Source organism: Globicephala melas, chromosome 1 (assembly GCF_963455315.2).
Source record: "Globicephala melas chromosome 1, mGloMel1.2, whole genome shotgun sequence".
Classification (NCBI taxonomy): domain Eukaryota; kingdom Metazoa; phylum Chordata; class Mammalia; order Artiodactyla; family Delphinidae; genus Globicephala; species Globicephala melas.
In genome coordinates, this window is record NC_083314.1 from 163,354,399 (window position 1) to 163,374,351 (window position 19,953).

At 41.4% G+C, this 19,953-nt stretch overlaps 2 protein-coding genes and 1 non-coding gene across 5 annotated transcripts in view; 2 read left to right on the forward strand and 1 right to left on the reverse strand.

The window, feature by feature from the left end:
- ZCCHC17 (zinc finger CCHC-type containing 17) overlaps positions 1-4,335 on the reverse strand; it is a 61,875-nt gene extending 57,540 nt beyond the window's left edge. Inside the window, exon 1 of one of the 2 annotated variants that reach the window (XM_030871617.2) lies at positions 4,236-4,335. The gene's annotated coding sequence lies outside the window, so the exon portion shown is untranslated. The remainder of the gene's footprint in view (positions 1-4,235) is intronic. The other variant, XM_060308756.1, reaches the window with a different exon arrangement.
- Positions 4,336-4,511: 176 nt separating this feature from the next.
- The window catches only part of SNRNP40 (small nuclear ribonucleoprotein U5 subunit 40), a 37,452-nt gene continuing 22,010 nt past the window's right edge, over positions 4,512-19,953 (forward strand). For both annotated transcript variants that reach the window (XM_030871645.3, XM_030871653.3), the window contains exons 1-4: positions 4,512-4,699; positions 7,447-7,576; positions 8,817-8,910; positions 10,547-10,712. In XM_030871645.3, coding sequence (XP_030727505.1) covers positions 4,556-4,699; positions 7,447-7,576; positions 8,817-8,910; positions 10,547-10,712 — 534 coding nt within the window. In that variant the 5' untranslated portion in view covers positions 4,512-4,555. The remainder of the gene's footprint in view (positions 4,700-7,446; positions 7,577-8,816; positions 8,911-10,546; positions 10,713-19,953) is intronic.
- TRNAG-CCC (transfer RNA glycine (anticodon CCC)) lies at positions 17,328-17,400 on the forward strand. Its single transcript has one exon. It is a non-coding gene; the product is annotated as a tRNA-Gly (tRNA).

The window sequence follows — 19,953 nt, forward strand, 5'->3', positions numbered from 1 at the left end:
AGAAGAATGTCCATGATTATAGGAAAACTAAAGTATTCATGGGTGATGGGGCATCAAGTCAGCAACTTAACTCTCAAATGATTCATTAAGAAGTGTTATTTGGGGCTTCCCTGGTGGCACAGTGGTTGAGAGTCTGCCTGCCGATGCAGGAGACACGGGTTCATGTCCTGGTCTGGGAAGATTCCACGTGCCGCGGAGCGGCTGGGCCCGTGAGCCATGGCCGCTGAGCCTGCGCATCCGGAGCCTGTGCTGTGCAACAGGAGAGGCCACAACAGTGAGAGGCCCGCGTACCGCAAGAAGTGTTATTTGTACTGTACCTCCATAATTTTGTGATTTTTCAGCTTTTTTTTTTAATGTGCCTGCAATTAGGAAAAAAAATAACCACGTCCTCTCCACCTTCCCCTCAAGCAATGAGCAATTCATAGAATAATATTAAATTGGAAAGATAATATGTAGCCCCTTTGAAACTTCATTTCATATGTCACCTCACTGATCTGGCCAAGATTTCTGTTGTTGTTTTTAAGTTTAAGATTTAGATTTACTGTTGTTACTTAACAGTACCAATTAGATAGACCTCTGAGAGTTAAAGTGATTTTAATTTATTTTTAAGTTATGTGTAAGAATTGAGGCGAATCAATTGATAAGTCAAAATACTGGGACACATCAAAGACAGAATAATGACAGAGCCTTCATTCTCAGCCACTATTCCACACTGCCTCAGAAAGAATTCACCGTCCACATCTAAATTTTGAAGAGTATGTAGTTCTTTTTTTTTTTAAATATTTATTTGGCTGCACCAGGTCTTAGTTGCGGCACACAGGATCTTCGCTGCAGCATGCAGGATCTAGTTCCCTGACCAGGGATCGAACTTGGACCCCCTGCATTGGGAGCGAGGAGTCTTAACCACTGGACCACCAGGAAGTCCCTGAAGAGTAGTATATAGTTCTAACACTAACTAGGTCCCAAATTAGTAAGGAGTAATTAGAAGGGCATCATTCCTGGAGGCTAGGATGAGCAGGGTCTGGATTTATTCATTCATGTAACCAAGGACCATTTCTCATTTGATTTTGTCTTCCCAGTGCCTGTATACAGTAGGTACTCAAAGTTTTCTTGAATGAGTGAATAGAGCCTTACTATGTGGCAAACACAGGTAAAGAAAGAAGAAAGCATTCTGGTCTAAAGAATGTAGCAGAAGGAACTGAGTTCCACACAATTCGCTGGGTAGGTCAAAAGATGGAAGACTTTCAAATATCAAACTGGTGGCCCAATCCTCCTCCTTCCCATCAAATTTCTAGAGTAACTATCTTAGACAGATGCTTTTCCCATTTTGCACTCTGGTCATGGATCTGTTGACAAAATGGTCAAAGGCAGGAAAGAGGAAAAATAGTAAGAAAAAAGGAAAAACAAAAATGGACCATAAAAAGTGAAAGCTGAAAGCAATTATTAAGGTCATTCAGTCCACTACTCTTATTTAATTGAAGATGAGGCTAACAGAGGTCAAATGTCTTGACAAGGGCTGCTCAGAGTTAGCCATTTTGGTACTGGACCCCAGGACCAGTCAACAATCCCTAAGGTCCCTTCCAAGTCTTCAAATAATAATAGCTAATATTTGAGTGCTCCCTATTTGCCTTTAACCTAGAAGCTTTACTTGTCTTAACTAAGTTAATTCCCTTTCGACCTCCCTAACAAGATAGGCAATTATCGTTCTGTTTGGTAAGGTATTTTACAGATGAAGAAACTAAGACACAGGAGAAGCTAAATTACCTTGTTCGAGATTACAAAACTATGAATGATGGAGATGGGATTCAAATCCTATTTACGAATATTTTTTCTTTCCTTTATGGATTGTGAAATTCTTCCAAGCATGCCCTTGTCTTGCACTCCATCATATCCTTCAACTCTCCAGTGCTTACCACAGTATAGAGCACACAGGAATTTGTAACTGTCTACTGCAATACTGAAGTACTTAATTTTACTCTATTTTAAATTGTTAGTTAATTTATCAGTTCAGCACCTTTATTGATGTTTATATGTCAGGCTCTGTGCTAGGCACTTCATAAACCTCCTTTCTTTTTTTAAAAAATATTTATTTATTTATTTATTTGGCTGTGCCGGGTCTTAGTTGCAGCACACGGCATTTTCGTTGCAGCATGTGGGCTCTTAGTTGCAGCACGCGGGATCCAGTTCCCTGACCAGGGACTGAACCCAGGCCCCCTGCATTGGCAGCACAGAGCCTTAACCGCTGGACCACCAGGGAAGTTCCCATAAACCTCCTTTCAATCCTTAAAACAACTCTACAAAATAGCTATCTCTGTTTTACAGGAATGAAGTAACTTGTTGAAAATTCATAGCTAGAAAGAGATAAATCTTAGGCCATTCCAAGAGCCACACACACTTGCCACTAAACCATTCTTTTCAACACAGTCCCTGTCATCAAAGGCTTCCTAATCGGGTAAGGATAATGGTTACCAATTACAATGCAGCATGATCAGGGCTAGTGATTAGGTTCAAAGTATTAAGAAAACAAGAAAGAGAAGAAGGGCCTGGGGGAAGCAAGAAGTTTAAAAGGTGACAACTGAGTAGGCCTTTAAGGATAAAGGGAAGTCCTCTAGCAGATTGACCTCATCAGAATCCTGATATACTGACCTCTATTTTCTTCCAATCTATCAGCCCTCTTTTTGTCTTCACTTTCCTCCCTATCCAGCTTAGATTCCATAGTCCATCATTCAAACAACAGCTTAACTTCCCTTTAACTCTGTCTTTATAGCTCACCTAACTGGCAGTACCGCTACCCTGATGGAGTTCAGTTGCACATATTGGAACACATTCTAGCTAGGTTAAACAGAAACTGGGATTTATTGCCAGGTATTATGTGACTTACAAAACTACTGCAAGGGCTATAGGAAGTACTGGTAGAACTTCCCAGGAATACCTCCTAACCCACAAAACAACAGTCTTTGCCATGATCAAGAAAGTCATGGCTATCATTGCAGAAAGTCATGAAACCAAAAAGCGGATGACTAAGAAACTCACTGCCTCTGCTGTGGTATTTGCCAGCAAAACGGCATGCCTCTCACTCTCCTCCTCCTCTCACTTCCAAATTCAATTCTCATCTTAGGTGCAGAGGAGTCTAGGAAATATCTAGCTCTCAGTTCCACCAATACCCCAGTCTTCATTGCCAACAACTCTCACCAAAGTGGTCTATCTGCATCTATCTCCCCTCCAATCTGTTCACACTACTAAGGCCTGAGGGATCAAGCTGCTTCCCTCACCCCACCACCTGCAAAAAAAAAAAAAAACCCTCAGGGATTTCCCATCAGTCTTAAAGCAAAAGCTACAAAGTCTGGCCTCTGCCCACCTCCAGCTTCATGTACCACATTCCCCTCTGTTCCCTTTGTCCTGGCCACACTGGCCTCTTTGTGCCTGTTAGTCACTTTCCTCACATTTGCCACAGGACCTCTGCACATGCTGTTCTGTATGGAATACGCTGCCTTCCTCTCTTCCCCCAACTAATTAGCACTGTTCCTTCAGGTATCAGTTCAGGCATCTTTTCCTTAGAGAAACCTTCCTGCTTATTCCAGGCACTCATAACACCAGCTTCCTCTCGTAGGCAGCACTTACTTTGCATTTCTTAGTGAGATCATTGGTGAGCATCTGTTTCCCCCACCGGACTAACAACAGCCCTGAAGTCAGAGACCATGTTTGGTTCACAATGTCTCCCCAGTGCTTTGCACAATAAATATCAGTTGCATGATTAAGGAGAAGGCCTAGTTCACAGGTATGAATCCGAATTTCTCAACAAGACTGTGCTCTGGAAGCCGAGAGTCGGACATTTCCTTCATCTCCGTCTCTCTCAGGAGCACTGAGCAGGCGCTAAAAAAAAGGCTGCAGAATCATGGCAGAAACAAGTCGGCCTCCTCAGTCAGAGAGGACCCTAGTGGAGGCTGGGAGACAGGCCTCTTCTCCCTGGGAGCGCCTGGCACGGGGCTCGACAAGGAAGGCTCTTGTTGAAAAAGTCAGTCGTCGAGGGCCCCAGGCAGGCGCAGAGACCCCAAAGCTCTGCTCCAGCCCTAGAAAGGGAACCCAGGCTACTACACACAAGAGCTAGGAACTCGGGCCCCCCCCCTGCCCCTTGCAATCAAACCTGCAGCTGAGAAGGGCCAGCCTCAGACCACATAACGGAGGCGCCGCCTCCAGATTCCACTGCCCCCACCCACGATCTTCCTTACACTTACTCGGTATCAGCGTCCGGTCTCCTCGCCGCAGCATTGCGCGCAACACCGAAACCCAGTCAGCGAGCTTCCACCCACAGGACACAGCGCGCCTAGGTGGGACTCCAGCTCTATTCACCAATCCTAGAATAGTACTCTCGTAAGGGCAGAAAGAACTGACCAATAACAGGAGACTCTCCAGGGGGCGGTGCAGAGGGGAGTATTGGAAGATGATTGGTTTCTCCAAGCCGGAAGTTCCGGGGGAAGACTAAGTTGGAGCCAATCGTGTGGTGCCTGAGGGTGTCGGCGCGGTCAGTGGCGGCTTGAGGAGAGTGGCTGCCGCCATGATAGAACAGCAGAAGCGAAAGGGCCCAGAGTTGCCCCTGGTCCCAGTCAAGCGGCCGCGGCATGAATTGCTTTTGGGAGCGGCGGGGTCGGGCCCCGGAGCCGGGCAGCAGCAGGCGGCGCCGGGAGCTTTGCTGCAAGCGGTGAGTAAGGGAGCAGGCGGCCTTCGGCCCTCAGCTCTTCCTCTCGCCTCAGCGCTGTACCTGGTGATCCCGCACCGGCCCTTTCCCCACACTGCGGGGACGGAACGGGACTCTCTCACCCTGGTGTTAAAGCAGAAAAGCACTGTAAGAGCAGCCAACACTCTGCGATGCTCCATATATTTCCCCGTTTGACGCCCGTTTTCGGCATCTCGACCGCCCTGTGAGGAGGCGTTAAAATTAGGCTTAAGGACCTTGAGCTCAAAACAGGGGCCGGGGCTTTGGAATCTTAAATGTTCCAGGGATCCGGTATAGAATAAACGTTCAGGAAAGTTGGAAGAGTGGATGGATGAATGAATGAATGAGGGAACGAAGGAAGGAAGGGAATGAAAGATATTGGCTCGCTTTGGAACTTGGGGCAACTTGCTTTTCACTCTGTTTCTCTTGACTAGTATTAGTAACAACCGTGGAATAGTTACCATCCATTGAGCTCTTGTACTAAGTGCTTTCTTTGTATATGAAAAGTCCATTAATCTTGGTAACTGCCTGAAAGTTAGGAATTGCTATTATCCCATTTTGTAGATGGGGAAACAAAGTTATGTAGTAACTGATAGGAACAGATTTTAAATTCAGAATCCATGCTCTTAACTACATTTCTTGTACGATAGAGGTGGTGATCACACCTCTCCCTCGGTCCTGTTAGGCTCAGCGGAAGAAATATATGTACCCCCCTCCCCAACTCCTCAACCAGCTGGTCAATAAATCCTGCTGGCACTGTCCTCAAAATATATCCAGACTTGCTACTACTTCTGCCAGCTCCATCACTAGCTCCTGGTCTAAACCATCATTATCTCAGCTGGCATTATTGCTGTAGGATCCTAATGGTATTCCTGTTTCTGTTCACGGATGCTCAGTCTAGTCTCAATCCAGCAGCCAGAGGAATCCTTCTAAACTTCAGATCGTATTACCCCCTGCTGAAAACTTTCCCTGGCTTTTCAATTCACTCAGAGTAAAACTAAAATCCTGACAGTCTTTTGCCCTCTTTCCCTTGACCTCTCTGAACTACCAATTTTCCATTGCTCACCCTGCTCCAGGCACACTGGCTTCCATGCTCCTGCCACAAAGCCTTTGCATTTGCTGCTCCCGCTACGGATTTACTCTTCTTCCAAATGTCCACATGGTTTACACACTCAACTCCTCCCAACCTCTGCTCAAGTATCACTTTTTCCGTGAAAGCTTTCTTGACGAGCCTGTTTTAAATTGCAATACCCTGTGCTCACTAGCCCACATTGCTGCTTTGTTTTTCTCCATAGCACATACCACCATCTATATGTTTTACTTGTTTCTGCCTTCCCTCCCTCCTTTCTGCCCCTCCTTCCCACTAGAACACAAGCTCCATTGTTTATTTTGTTCAATCCTGTTTTATCAGTGCATAGAACAGTGCCTGGCACATAGTATTTTTTGAGTAAATGAGTAAGCTGGAAAACTGAAGAGATTTGGGGATTATTAATAGTGAACTTGTTCTTCTGTCTGACAAGTAAGAATATCAGCCCAGGTTTCTTTGAATTGCCCAAGCCTAGGCTTAATGTCCAAGACCATAATCAAAACTACTTTGCTTAATAACTGTACCCTGCAGGGTTTTGGGAAAGCTTAGTTCAATCATTCATTCATCAAACTAGAAACTGGGAAAACAGTGTAGAATTACACTGGTAAGATTCCAGCACTCACAGAGCTTTTCTAGTGGCAGGCCAGGGGAAACAAAATGTAAACAAACACATAAGGAAGGTAATTTCAGATAGTGATAGGTGCTGTGAGAGAATACAGCAGGGTTGATAGAATGCAGAGGGAGGTAGGGTGCTGCTTGAGCTTGAGTGTTCCAGGAAAGACTTTCTGGAGAGGAAACATTTGAAAGGAGCCACACATAGGAAGATCTAGGGGAAGGGGGTTCCTGTCAGGGGCAACAACAAGTGTAAAAGATCCTGAGGCAGAAATTAGTTTAATGTGTTTGAACAGTTAAAAGTTGGGTATAGGGCTTCCCTGGTGATGCAGTGGTTGAGAATCCACCTGCCAATGCAGGGGACACAGGTTTGAGCCCTGGTCCAGGAAGATCCCATATGCTGCGGAGCAACTAAGCGCACGCGCCACAACTGCTGAGCCTGCGCTCTAGAGCCCATGAGCCACAACTACTGAGCCCGCATGCCACAAGTACTGAAGCCCACGCGCCTAGAGCTCGTGCTCCACAATGAGAAAAGCCACTGCAATGAGAAGTCGCGTACCGCAACAAAAAGTAGCCCCTGCTCACGGCAACTAGAGAAAGCCCGCACGCAGCAACGAAGACCTAACGCAGCCAAAAATAAATAATTTAATTAATTTTTAAAAAATGATGTAGGACAATGATAAGACAAAAATATGGGCACTCAGCCTAAGAAATGAGGTCAAACTTGAAAGGAGGCAAGCAGGCAACTGAGCGCTCGACTTTAAAAACTAACTAACTAAATAAAAGTTGGGTATGGGATGGGAGCACAGTGAGGGAGGAAGAGAGTTAGTATAACAGATAGACACTGGAAACGTCAGCAGGAGGGTATAAAATTGGAGACATAAGTTATGTGCGAAGAGTTGTCATTCTCTAAATCAGGAGAAATACACTCAATCAGTTTCCCTTGTCTTCTCCTTATACTCCCCATTCCCTGACCTTTCAGTCTCCTTTGCCTGTATGTAGTGACTACTCTGTACTTCTCTCTTTTGTTTAGGGGCCTCCAAGATGTTCCTCCCTTCAAGCCCCAATCATGCTTCTCTCAGGACATGAAGGGGAAGTGTATTGCTGCAAGTTTCACCCCAATGGATCCACTTTAGCATCTGCAGGATTTGACCGACTGATATGTAAGGCATAGTTTTTGAATCTGGAGTAATTGCTGTCTGCCAAATAGTGATTACTTTTTAAAACCTTCAGTGCCATAGAGAGTATAAGTCTAAGTTGGTCACATAACAAAGTATGTGGCTAATATGCTAAAATAGGGTCATGAAATGCTGAATGATTTTGGGTGGAGAACTCAGGGTCCATGTGGTAAATACAGAAGGAATTACGTTACCAGTTGGAAAGTGAGTCGCTCTAGTTTGAGAACATTGTCCTCATGGAGGCAAATCTCGAGCTGATTTAGCAAGACTGGAGATCTAGGCTTAACAGGCTAATGGGAGTAAAGAGGAGAGAGATAACTTTTTCCCAAAGATATTGAGGCTCTCCTCTTGATCCATTCCCTCAGAATCTTAGCATTTGGAAAGGAAGGAGGGAGTCCTGACGTGGCAACTCACTTGGATAATCTACCTGTCCGTCAATAGGATCTGCTACCTGATTCTCAGCTACTAGTCAAGAAGAGTCTTTTGACTCTTTGCTTATAACTGTGCCTCAGGGTGGATGATGTCTGCTTTGATTTTGGTGTTCTGGTTCTGTGTTCCTTAAACTTACTAGTGGCCAAGTCTCTGGAAGGCTTAAGGATCTTTGCAGAACATACTTGAACTACTGATTTGCTTAATTTCATTGAACAAACTAGAAACAGTTTTATCAGCAGGAAAATAACTCTAAATACCTTATTGTGTATAGAGTGTTCCTTAATAACACTCATCAAACTTCACTCTGTGCTGGACCAAGCTCCCTAAGGATTGGAACTGTGTCTATTCATTTACCTTATTTTACTCCAGCACCTGGCATAGGTATTTAGTACATTTGCAATGAGTGAATGTAGTATAAAGTCGTTCTCCTATGACCTTCAAGTCAGTTGCAGCTTCCAGAGTTTCCCATAAGTACCATCATTTTGCAGTCTGCTTCTACTCATAGCAGACAGTAGCTGTGAGTGCCAACTTTTTAAAAGTACAGGAGAAACACTTAAGATTTAAAAAATTATAGCCATTAACTAAAATGTTTTTATTTTATGCAATGTGAAAATATTGCATTATTTTTGTTTTAATGTGAAGAAAATTGATCTAGCTAATAGAACTAATAGTGTTCCAAAGGAGTATAATTTCAGAACTGTTGTTCTAGTGAATTCATAAGTACCCTTTCCATGGCCAATAGTGAGTTTTCTTTTGCCTAGTAATGCTCACAGAACCCCTGTCGCCCTAACAGTGTTGTGGAATGTCTATGGTGACTGCGATAACTATGCTACATTGAAGGGACACAGTGGAGCAGTGATGGAACTGCATTATAACACAGACGGCAGGTGAGTATTCTGCATAGTGGGTGACAACTGCTTCTTATAGTAATTCTTGGCATCCTTTCACATTTCATCCCTGAGTTTTCTCTCAGGAGACTGTGCTGTCAAAAACTACTGCGTTTTATGGACTTGAAGACACGGGGAAGAGGAAGGGTAAGCTGGGACAAAGTGAGAGAGTGGCATGGACACATATACACTACCAAATGTAAAATAGATGGCTAGTGGGAAGCAGCCACATAGCACAGGGACATCAGCTCGGTGCTTTGTGTCCACCTAGAGGGGTGGGATAGGGAGGGTGGGAGGGAGACGCAAGAGGGAGTAGATATGGGGATATATGTTTATGTATAGCTTATTCACTTTGTTATACAGCAGAAACTAACACACCATTGTAAAGTAACTATACTCCAATAAAGATGTTTAAAAAGAAAAAAATCTGCGTTTTGGACAACCACTTTATTATCCTATCGCTGTAACCCAAGTAAGGTGTTATTGTTCCATGTAGGCATTTATAGACATATCACCTCTATCTAACATATCAACATCGCAGAAAAAAAAATTTTAAGACATAAAATGTAATTTACATATATAAAAATTAGCGACTTTTATTATAAAAGTAATAATAAAATAATCTATTTCAAGAAAACTCGAAAAAAAAGCAGGAAAATGACCAAATAGCCCACGTTTTTACCACTCCAAAGATAATCACTGTTAATATTATATGTTTTTCTCAAGCCTTTTTCCTATTCAAAACAGTTTGGTTTTTTTGTATATATTAGAACTACTTGTGGGAGTTCCCTGGCAGTCCAGTGGTTAGGACTCAGCGCTTTCACTGCCGTGGCCTGGGTTCAGTCCTGGTCGGGGAACTAAGATCCCACAAGCCACACAGCGCAGCCAAATTTAAAAAAAAAGAACTACTTGTACAATCTTGTCTGCTGCTTTTTACCCTTAACGTTATTCACCTGTTATATCTGTTTACTATAACATACTATTTATTACAAATATTTTAACAATTGCATAACTTCAGAATAACTACAGATAATATAAAAATGTGGTTATACAAAGTTAATTAATCCCATTCAGTATTTCAGTAAACATTTATTGTTTTACAGCTCTGACCCCTAAAAATTTTAGGGTTCCCTGAACAATTGGGTGCATAGCCTTGTATAAATTTTTCCTATTTGAGTAAAGAAAGCATTGTAAATTCAATCATAACTTAGAAATCAGCCTCAGAGACAAAACCTTTTGAGTTTTAGAGAAAGAGAGTTACCAAGCCATTGGGTCAGGAATTGCTACAGTGTGTCTCACCTCTACAGCAGGGAGTGATTAAACATTTCCAAGTGGAAGGATGTGTAAAGTGTTGTATATCAAAAAGGAGGGAAAGATTGAGAAGACTGCTGTATTAGATGTATAATGTGGGGACTGACAGGGAAATTTTTTTTACATTTCGTAGAGCAGACCTTATAACTGGGTCTAGAGCATGATTAGGATTTTGTTATGTAAGGTGAGGCATTCCAGCATCAGGTGCCAAGCTGTCAGAGCACATGTTAGTGATCTTGAAAACTGGCACGTTTTGGCAAGTGGAGAAGATAGATTGCTATTCCTTGTCTTCACTTATTTTTTTGTTCTTCCTCTCACCTTCTAGTATGCTCTTCTCAGCATCCACAGATAAAACTGTGGCGGTGTGGGATAGTGAAACAGGCGAGAGAGTTAAAAGACTGAAGGGGCACACTTCCTTTGTGAATTCCTGTTATCCGGCCAGGAGGGGTCCCCAGCTTGTCTGCACTGGCAGTGACGACGGTACAGTCAAGGTGGGTGTTGTCTGTCTGTGTGTTGAGGGTTTCTGAGGTGACATAATGTGAACCTTATCTTGTCTTCCCACCTGTGCTTTACCCTCCTCTCCACAACTTTGTTTCATCAGACATTTCCCAAAACAGACACTATTTAAAATATGTTTAAAATAATAAACAGTTAAGGGTTTTTTCTTTTTTTAGGTATCATATAGAATAATATTACAACTGTTGAACCATTGTGACTTGGAATAAAGTGGACCACCATCCAAGAATAATTGGATTCTTGACTTAGCTGTTTACTTAATTGTGTGACCATAGGCAGTTCACTTTTCTGATCCTCAGCTTATCATTCTTCAGAACACTGACAATAATATACACGTCTTACAAGACTGTTGTGTAATTATAGTCAGTATAATAAAAAGGTTTTATATACTGACTATACAGTACGTGGTTTTAGTAACAGGATGGGGTATTAAAAGTCATTTAGTCCAATGATTGCTGACCTGTATGCATATCAGAATTACGTGAAGAACGTGCTAAAAATACCCAGATTCTGGTTTAGTAGGTCTGGAATGGGATTTTTTTTGTTTTGTTACTGGGTATTTGTTGCTGCAGGTGGGCTTTCTCTAGTTGCGGGGAGCAGGGGCTACTGTTCATTGCAGTGCGTGGGCTTCTCATTGCGGTGGCTTCTCTTGTTGTGGAGCATGGGTTCTAGGTGTGTGGGCTTCAGTAGTTGTGGCACGCGGGCTCAGTAGTTGTGGCGCACCGGCTTAGTTGCTCCGCAGCATGTGGGATCCTCCCGGACCAGGGCTCGAACCCGTGTCCCCTGCATTGGCAGGCGGATTCTTAACCACTCTGCCACCAGGGAAGTCCCAAGACTTTATTTTTTTTAGAGCAGTTTTAGGTTCACTGCAAAGTTGAGGGAAAGGTACAGAGATTTCCTGTATATCCACTGCCCCCACCATGGATAGCTTCCCCCACCAGAGTGGTACCTTTGTTACAACTGATGAACCTACATTGACATGTCATTATCACCCAAAGTCCATAGTTTACATTAGGGTTCACTTTTAGTGGTGTACATTCTGTGGGTTTGGACAGATGTGTAATGACATGTATCTGGCACTATGGTATCATACAGAGTATTTCAACTGCCCTAAAAATCCTTTATGTTCCACCTATTCATTCCTCTCAACCCCAGGGAACCACTGATCTTTTTGCTGTCTCCTTAGTTTTGCCTTTTCCAGAATGTCATATATAGGTAGACTCGTAAAGTGTATAGACTTTAAAGATTGGCTTTTTTCACCTAGTAATATGCATTTAAGATTCCTCCGTGTTTTTTCATGGCTTAATAGTGCATTTCTTTTCAGTGCTGAATAATATTCCATTGTTGGATGTACCACAGTTTATTTATCCATTCACCTACTGAAGGACATCTTGGTTGCTTCCAAGTTTTGGCAATTATGAATAAAGCTGCTCTAAACATCTGTGTGTAGGTTTTTGTGTGGACCTAAGGTTTTAACTCTTTGGGTAAATACTAAGAAGCACAATTGCTGGATTGTGCAGTAAAGGTTTTGTAAGAAACTGCCAAACTGTCTTCCAAGGTGGCTGCACCATTTTTTCTTCCTACCAGCAATGAATGAGTGTTCCTTTGTTCCCCATCCTTGTCTGCATTTGGTGTTGTTAGTGTTTCAGATTTTGGCCTTTCTAATAGGTGTGTAGTAGTATCTTACTTTTTGTTTTACTTTGCATTTTCCCAATGATATATGATGTAGAACATCTTCTTTTTTCCAGTTTTATTGAGAATAATTGACATACATCACTGTACAAATTTAAGGCATGCAGCAAGATGGTTCGATTTACATATATTGTGAAATGATTATCAGTAGATTTGACCAACATCCATCTTCTCATATAGATACAACAAAAAGGAAAAAAACGGGAAAATTTTTTTCTTGTGATGAGAGCCCTTAAGATATACTGTCTTAACTTTTCTATATATCGTATAGCAGTGTTAGCTATAGTCATCATATTGTACGTTACATCCCTAGTACTTATGTATCTTATAACTAGAAATTTGTACTTTTTACCACCTTCCTCCAATTCCCACTTCTTCTACCCTCCTCCTCTGGTAACACAATGTTGAGCATCTTTGCATATGCTTATTTGCCATCTGTGTACTTCTTTGGTGAGGTATCTGTTAAGTTCTTTAGCTCAATTTTTGATCTGGTTGTTTGTTATTGTTTTGTTTTTTTAATATATTTATTTATTTATTTATTTTTGGCTGCGTTGGGTCTTCATTGCTGCATGCGGGCCTTCTCTAGTTACGGAGAGCGGGGGCTACTCTTCGTTGCGGTGCGTGGGCTTCTCATTGTGGTGGCTTCTCGTTGCAGAACACAGGCTCTAGGCACGCGGGCTTCGGTAGTTGTGGTATGCAGGCTCAGTAGTTGTGGCTCATGGGCTCTAGAGCGCAGGCTCAGTAGTTGTGGCACACGGGCTTAGTTGCTTCGCGGCATGTGGGATCTTCCCAGACCAGGGCTCGAACCTGTGTCCCCTGCATTGGCAGGCGGATTCTTAACCACTGTACCACCAGGGAAGTCCGTGTTTGTTATTGTTGAATTTAAGAGTTCTTTACTGTGTTTTGGATAATAGTCCTTTAACAGATGTGTCTTTTGCAAATATTTTCTCAACAGTCTGTAGCTTGTCCTCTAATTTTCTTGACATTTTCTTTCACAGGGAAGTTTTTAATGTTAATGAAGTTCAGCTTATCAATGATTTCTTTCATAGATTGTGCCTTTGGTGTTATATCTAAAAGTCATCACCATACCCTAGGTCACCTAAGTTTTCTTCTGTGTTACTTTCTAGGAGTTTAATATTTTACATATAGGTCTGTGATCTATTTTGAGTTAATTTTTGTGAAAGGTGCAAAAAAATATTCATTTTTTTTTAACATGTGGACATACAGTTGTTCCAGCACCATTTGTTGAAGAAACTGTCTTTGCTCCATTGTATTGCCTTTGCTCCTTTGTCAAAGATCAATTGACTGTATTTATGGGGGTCTATTTCTAGGCCTTTTATTCTCTTCCATTGTTCTATTTGTCAGTTCTTTTGCCAATATCACACTGTCTTGATTACTAGCTTTATAGTAAATCCTGAAGTTGGGTAGTGTCAGTCCTCCAGCTTTGTTGTCCAATATTGTATTGGCAAGTTGGGGTCTTTTGCCTTTCCAGATAAACTCCAATTTGTTGATATCCGTGAAGTAACTTACTGGAATTTTGGTTGACATTGCATTGATCAGTATGATTGATCTATAGATCAAATTGGGAAGAACTGACATCTTGACAATGCTGAGTCTTCCTACCTGTGAACATGGAATATCTCTCCATTTATTTCGTTCTACTTTGATTTCATTCATTAGAGTTTTTAAGTTTTCCGCATAGAGATCGTGTACAGATTTTGTTACATTTACACCTAAGTATTTCTCTTTTTTTGGATGCTAATGTCAATGGTGTTGTGTTTTTTAGAATCAGAATGTTAAATGTGTTCCTCAAGTGATTTGATGTAGCAGGAATGACATTTTGGGAGCCACTGATCTCCTCCAGCATCCTCACTTTACAGATGAGGAAAATGAGGCCTAGAAATAGTAACCTACTTCAGGGGCACACAGGACACGCTGCTTTGTAGTACCATTTTATTCTTTCTTTGGCACTAGTTTTTGACTCTGGATTTTTTTTTTTAATGATTAAACAGGGAGGGATTTCAAAGGAGAACATCTGAGAAATCACACTCAACTTGTGATTGTTTGTTGCTTTTTTAAATGAATTTGCTTTTTTTCATAATTAAAGGTGGTGACACTCACCTACTGGATTATCTGCTTTGAGATGTTTTCTACTAAATGGTCTTGTAATAAACAATCACTTGGGCCCCTTGATGCTTGGCTGAGAGTCTGTGGCTTAGGAGTAACTACCAGAGGTCTTTTTGTTTTGTTTTGTTTTGTTTTTGTTTTTTACTAGGTTTATTTTCCTTTTTGTTGAGAGAATTATAGATTCTCATGCTGTTCTAAGAGATAATACAGAGATCCCATTTACTCTTCACCCAGTTTTCAGCAACGTTAACTTGTCTCATAACTATAAAAGGTGACATTGCTATGATCCTTCAATCTTGTTCAGATTTCACAAGTTTCGCATGAAATTCCCAGAGATCTTAACGTAGGTGTACTATAGTTGGAGAGACCTAACAGCTGATTTGCTAATTGGCATTTCAAAAGGCAGAGGCAAGAGTGCCCTAATGAATTTTGTTAACAAACATTTATTGAGGGCTTGCTATGGTAACCATCTAGGAACTTATTCTTTTCTCTTTTTTTGGCTGTGGTGGGTCTTAGTTGTGGCACGTGGGATCTTTGTTGCGGCATGCAGCATCTTTTAGTTGCAGCATGCAGGATCTAGTTCCCTGACCAGGGATCAAATGTGGGCCCCCCTGCATTGGGAGCGTGAAGTCTTAACCCTGGACCACTAGGGAAGTCCTTAGGAACTTATTCTTGTTTAGTTTCACCTTTTCTTCTTTTATCTTTTCTCTGACTTTGTTTCATTTTGTCTTTGTGCTCATATTTATCTTTCCATCTCTCCTTAGCTTTTTCTTTTTCTACTACCTTCCATTGTATACGTTCTTTTCTTTTCTACTCTTTCCTTCTTTCAGTTTCTTGCTTCTCTTCTCCCTTAATTAATCATGGTTTGAAATAATCATACTCAAGGCAGTATTTATTTTCAAGGCAGTATTTTTTAAATGTGCAATATATCACATTACTTAAAGTGACTTTTTAACCAGTTCTTTATTTTTAATTTCAATATATTATTTATATAATTATTGCTTCATTGAACAGCCTTTTACATATGGCTTTTAGTTACTTGCCAAGTTGGAATGCTTTATTGTTGCTTTCTGTTGCTAGGTTTATAACTCTAGGAGTTTAATAACTTGTGCTTATCTAAGAAGGAATATGTCATGTTTCTTATTTGTCAGAGTTCTCAACAGAAAGCAGAGGTTTCAATAACTCTTGTATTTTTCAGTCTAGAAGTGGTATCCTCAGCATTGTCCATACCAGTCTTTTCAAACCATTTTCAGCAATCCATTCTTTCTTCTAATGAAGCAATTAAGTGAAATCATATATGTTATTCCCTTTTACAAACAATTCAAGTCCTGGTACCATTACATAGACCGAAGTAGGAAAGGTGTTTGGGTTAGAGGTGGGGATAGGCCAAAGTGTCCCAGAGTGGTGTGTCAGAACCCAAGTGAGATGAAAGGAGAGCATCCACACTGGATGGGGGAGTATCCGCATCCAGTGTAGGGAGATGGAAACTGCATAGGGTAAGGAGGGCATCCACACAGCACGAGGTAGATGGCCCAATGTGGGGAACCGGAGGGAGGAGCCCAGCATGGAGAGTCAGTGCCGTAGCAGGGTCAAAGAGTCATCTACACGTTGGTGTGGGGGAGACAGTGGGTGTCAGAGCCTGAGTTGAGGGTGCCCACACAGGGTGGGAGCAGTTCAGGTAGGGAGTCTGAGTCTGAGCAGACTCAGACAAGGATGGAGTCCCTGAGGAAGGGCAGCCTGGAAAGTGGTATTAGAGCCAGAGCAGAGTGAAGAGAGCGTTCACACAGAGGGGTCACCCAAATGGGGTGAGGAGGGGTTTCACATAGAATCAGCCCAGAATGGGAGTCACATTCAAACAGGGAAAGAGGACATCCATGCAGGAGACAGCTGGAAGAGGATGTAGGAGATTGGTTACATACAGGAAGCCTGATCAAATAAGTAAATATAATAAGTATAATGGGGGACAGATTTCTCACTGTCAGAGAAAGGATTTACCAATACAGAAAGAGAAAACTAAAATGCATCTTGTGTTGTCAGTATCGAATTCAGAGTATCAGTGTGAGCTCACGGCATTCAATATATAAACAGATAAGTGTAGGAAAAAAAATTAGATGTAAATGTGTGTTTGTAGATGTATGTGTGTGCACCTGTGTATGCATATATTGCTTAACTGTCCACTTAGAGGGTCTAGGAACAACAACACCCCAAAACCAATGAGCACATCTACTATATAGGTCTTGGCCTTTAAATACCATTTTCCACTAAAAGGGCTCCTTATTTCAGGTCTGGGCAGGGAAAGTACACGGTGGGCCTAGAATGTCTTATGCAAAAAAGCTTGCCAGAGGAATCTCTTAAATGATCAAATTGAATGTTATGGGAGTTCCCTGGTAGTCTAGTGGTTAGGATTCAGCACTTTCACTGCCATGGCCTGGGTTCAATCCCTGGTCGGGGAACTGAAATACTGCAAGCCATGTGGTGCAGCCAAAATTTAAAAGAAAAAAAAATGTTTTGAATGTTTTTAATAATGGGACAAATGAAAATTGTGAGCCACTCGATAGGATACAATGAAAATACAACATCACTTCAGTATAGTCCTGCCAAATAACTTGAATCTAATCATGAGAAAACATCCGACACACAAATTGAGGAACATTACTGTCCTATAATTTTGCGAAACGTCAAGGTTATGAAACTCCAGGAAAGTCTAAGAAACTCTTCCTGGCTGAAGGAGACTAAAGAAACATGACAGCTAAATTTAACATATGGGGACTTCCCTGGTGGTCCAGTGGCCAAGACTCTGCACTCCCAATGCAGGGGGCCCGGGTTCGATCCCTGGTCAGGGAACTAGATCCCACATTCTGCAACTAAGAGTTCGCGTGCTGCAACTAAAGATCCCGCGTGCCGCAACTAAGACCCGGCGCAGCCAAATAAATACATAAGTATTTACAAATAAATAAATAAATAAATTCAACATATGATTCTGAACTGAATCCTTTTGCAATAAAAGACCCTATTGGGACAAGTGGTGAAACTTGAATGAGATCTGAGGATGATAGTAATGTATGGGTGTTAGTTTCTTGATTCTGATGGTTGTGTTGAGATTACGTAGGAGAACATCTTGTGAGACAAGCGCACTAAATATACTAAAGTATTTAGGAGTGTCAGGGCATTAGGTCAGCAACTCAAATGATCTAGGCAAAAAAATGTTCTCGTTTACAATTTTTTTGGTAAGTGAATATTTCAGAATAAAATAATCTTTTAAAAATTTTGGTTGTCTGGAACTAAAATTCTGAAATATTTGAATCAAGCTTTAAGTGGCTACCATAGCTTTTACGATAAAGACAGATTGATTTGACCTGAGTAGAGAATATTTGTTAAGACAGAGATTGTAGTAAGTCTGGTAAGATGTGAGAGCTAGATTATCAAGACCTTGAATTCCAAGCTAAGAGGTTTGGACTTCATTCTATAGCCAGAGAGTTTGATGGGTAAGGATTGGCTGTTGGGTCTCTAGAAGAGGAGTGAAGCAGTCTTTTTGCATCATCGATCTGAGTAACACTAAGCCTTTTTTAGTTCATGTTTCCATCAATGAAGTAGAAACTACTTTTCATCCTAAACCATGAGAATTGGAAAGAAGAGGTATCTTGGCACAGGGACAACTCATATTCTACTTGTTTACCACAGGATTGAATTTAAACCCCTGGCCTTTACTATGATTCCATGGTTGATTTCTTTTTTTTATGACAACCCTTTAAAACCTAGAACAGGGGCTTTCCTGGTGGCGCAGTGGTTGAGAGTCCACCTGCCAATGCAGGGGACACGGGTTCGTGCCCCGGTCCGGGAAGATCCCACATGCCGTGGAGCGGCTAGGCCCATGAGCCATGGCCGCTGAGCCTGCGCGTCTGGAGCCTGTGCTCCGCAGCAGGAGAGGCCACAGCAGTGAGAGGCCCGCGTACCGTAAAAAAAAAAAAAAATTAAAACCTAGAACATAGTCACCCCAAAGTCTTTCTCTTCTGAATGAAATGACCCATACTCTTAAGACATTTCCTCATGGTTCTTCTCAAGTCTGTCAGTCATTTACTGAACCATATTTAAGGACCTGCTATCCACACTTTAAAAATGTAGACCCATGTTGTATTGTAAGTTTATTATTTAAAAAAAAATAGAAACCAATTGGTTAGTTGGAGTATGAGAATCTAGAATTGTTATACCTAATCTTCATCTTTCTTCCTCTTCTATTATTAATGAATCAAGCCCCCATTAAAAGTAAGTGTTGGGAATTCCCTGGTGGTCCAGTGGTTAGGACTCCACGCTCTCACTGCGGAGGGCCCGGTTGCAATCCCTGGTCAGGGAACTAAGTTCCCAGGAGCTGCGAGGGATGGCCAAAAAAAAAAACAGAACTAAAAAAAAATGTTAATTTTTTTAAACAAGCATATATTACTTTAGTTATTATAAGGAATGAGCGCACGTTTTGGTACTTTTAAATTAATGCAATGTTAACGTAATAGAATCAAACGGTACTAAAATCTAGTCCTCATTTTGCTGTTGACTTCCTAGGTATTCTTCATCAAGTCATTTCCTTCTTTGAGCTTTAGTTTCCTCATCTAGGTAGTTTATGCACAGTAACTTAAATATTTTTATCACAACCAACATTAAGGAATACATTTTATACTATGGTCTAGTATATATTCCTTTCAGTATGTCTTATATGTGAATGAACCAACCCATTCTATATGTGACATTCTCTGATATCTCCCATAATTTTTTTAATTGAGGTAAAATTCACATGAAATCCACTGTTTTAACCTTTAAAAAGTGTACAATTCAGTGGCTTTTAGTACATTCACAGTGTTGTGTGACCATCACCACAATCCCATACCAGAACATTTCCATCATCCCCCAAAAGAATCCCCATACCCATTACGCAAGTCATTACTTTTCCTCTGCCTTCCAGCTCCTGGCAACTACTAATCTATTTCTGTCTCTATGGGTTTGCCTATTCTGGACATTTCATATAAATAGAATCATACGGTATGCGGCCTTTTGTGTCTGGTTTCTTTCACTCAGTGTATGGTTTCAGGGTTCATCCATGTTGTATTGTTATCAGTACTTCATTCCTTTTTATGGCTAAATAATATTCCACTGTATAGCTATACCATCTTTTGCTTATCCATTCCTCGGTTGATGGATATTGAGTTGTTTCTACTTTTTTACCTATCATGAACAATTCTGCTACAAACATTCATGTACAAGTTTTTGTTTGAACAACTGTTTTCGTTTCTCTTGGGTATATATCTCGGAGTGGGACTGCTGAGTCATATGGTAACTCTTTGTTTAATAAGGAACGTCCAGACTTTTCCATAGCAGCCACATCATTTTATATTCCCAACAGCAATGTGT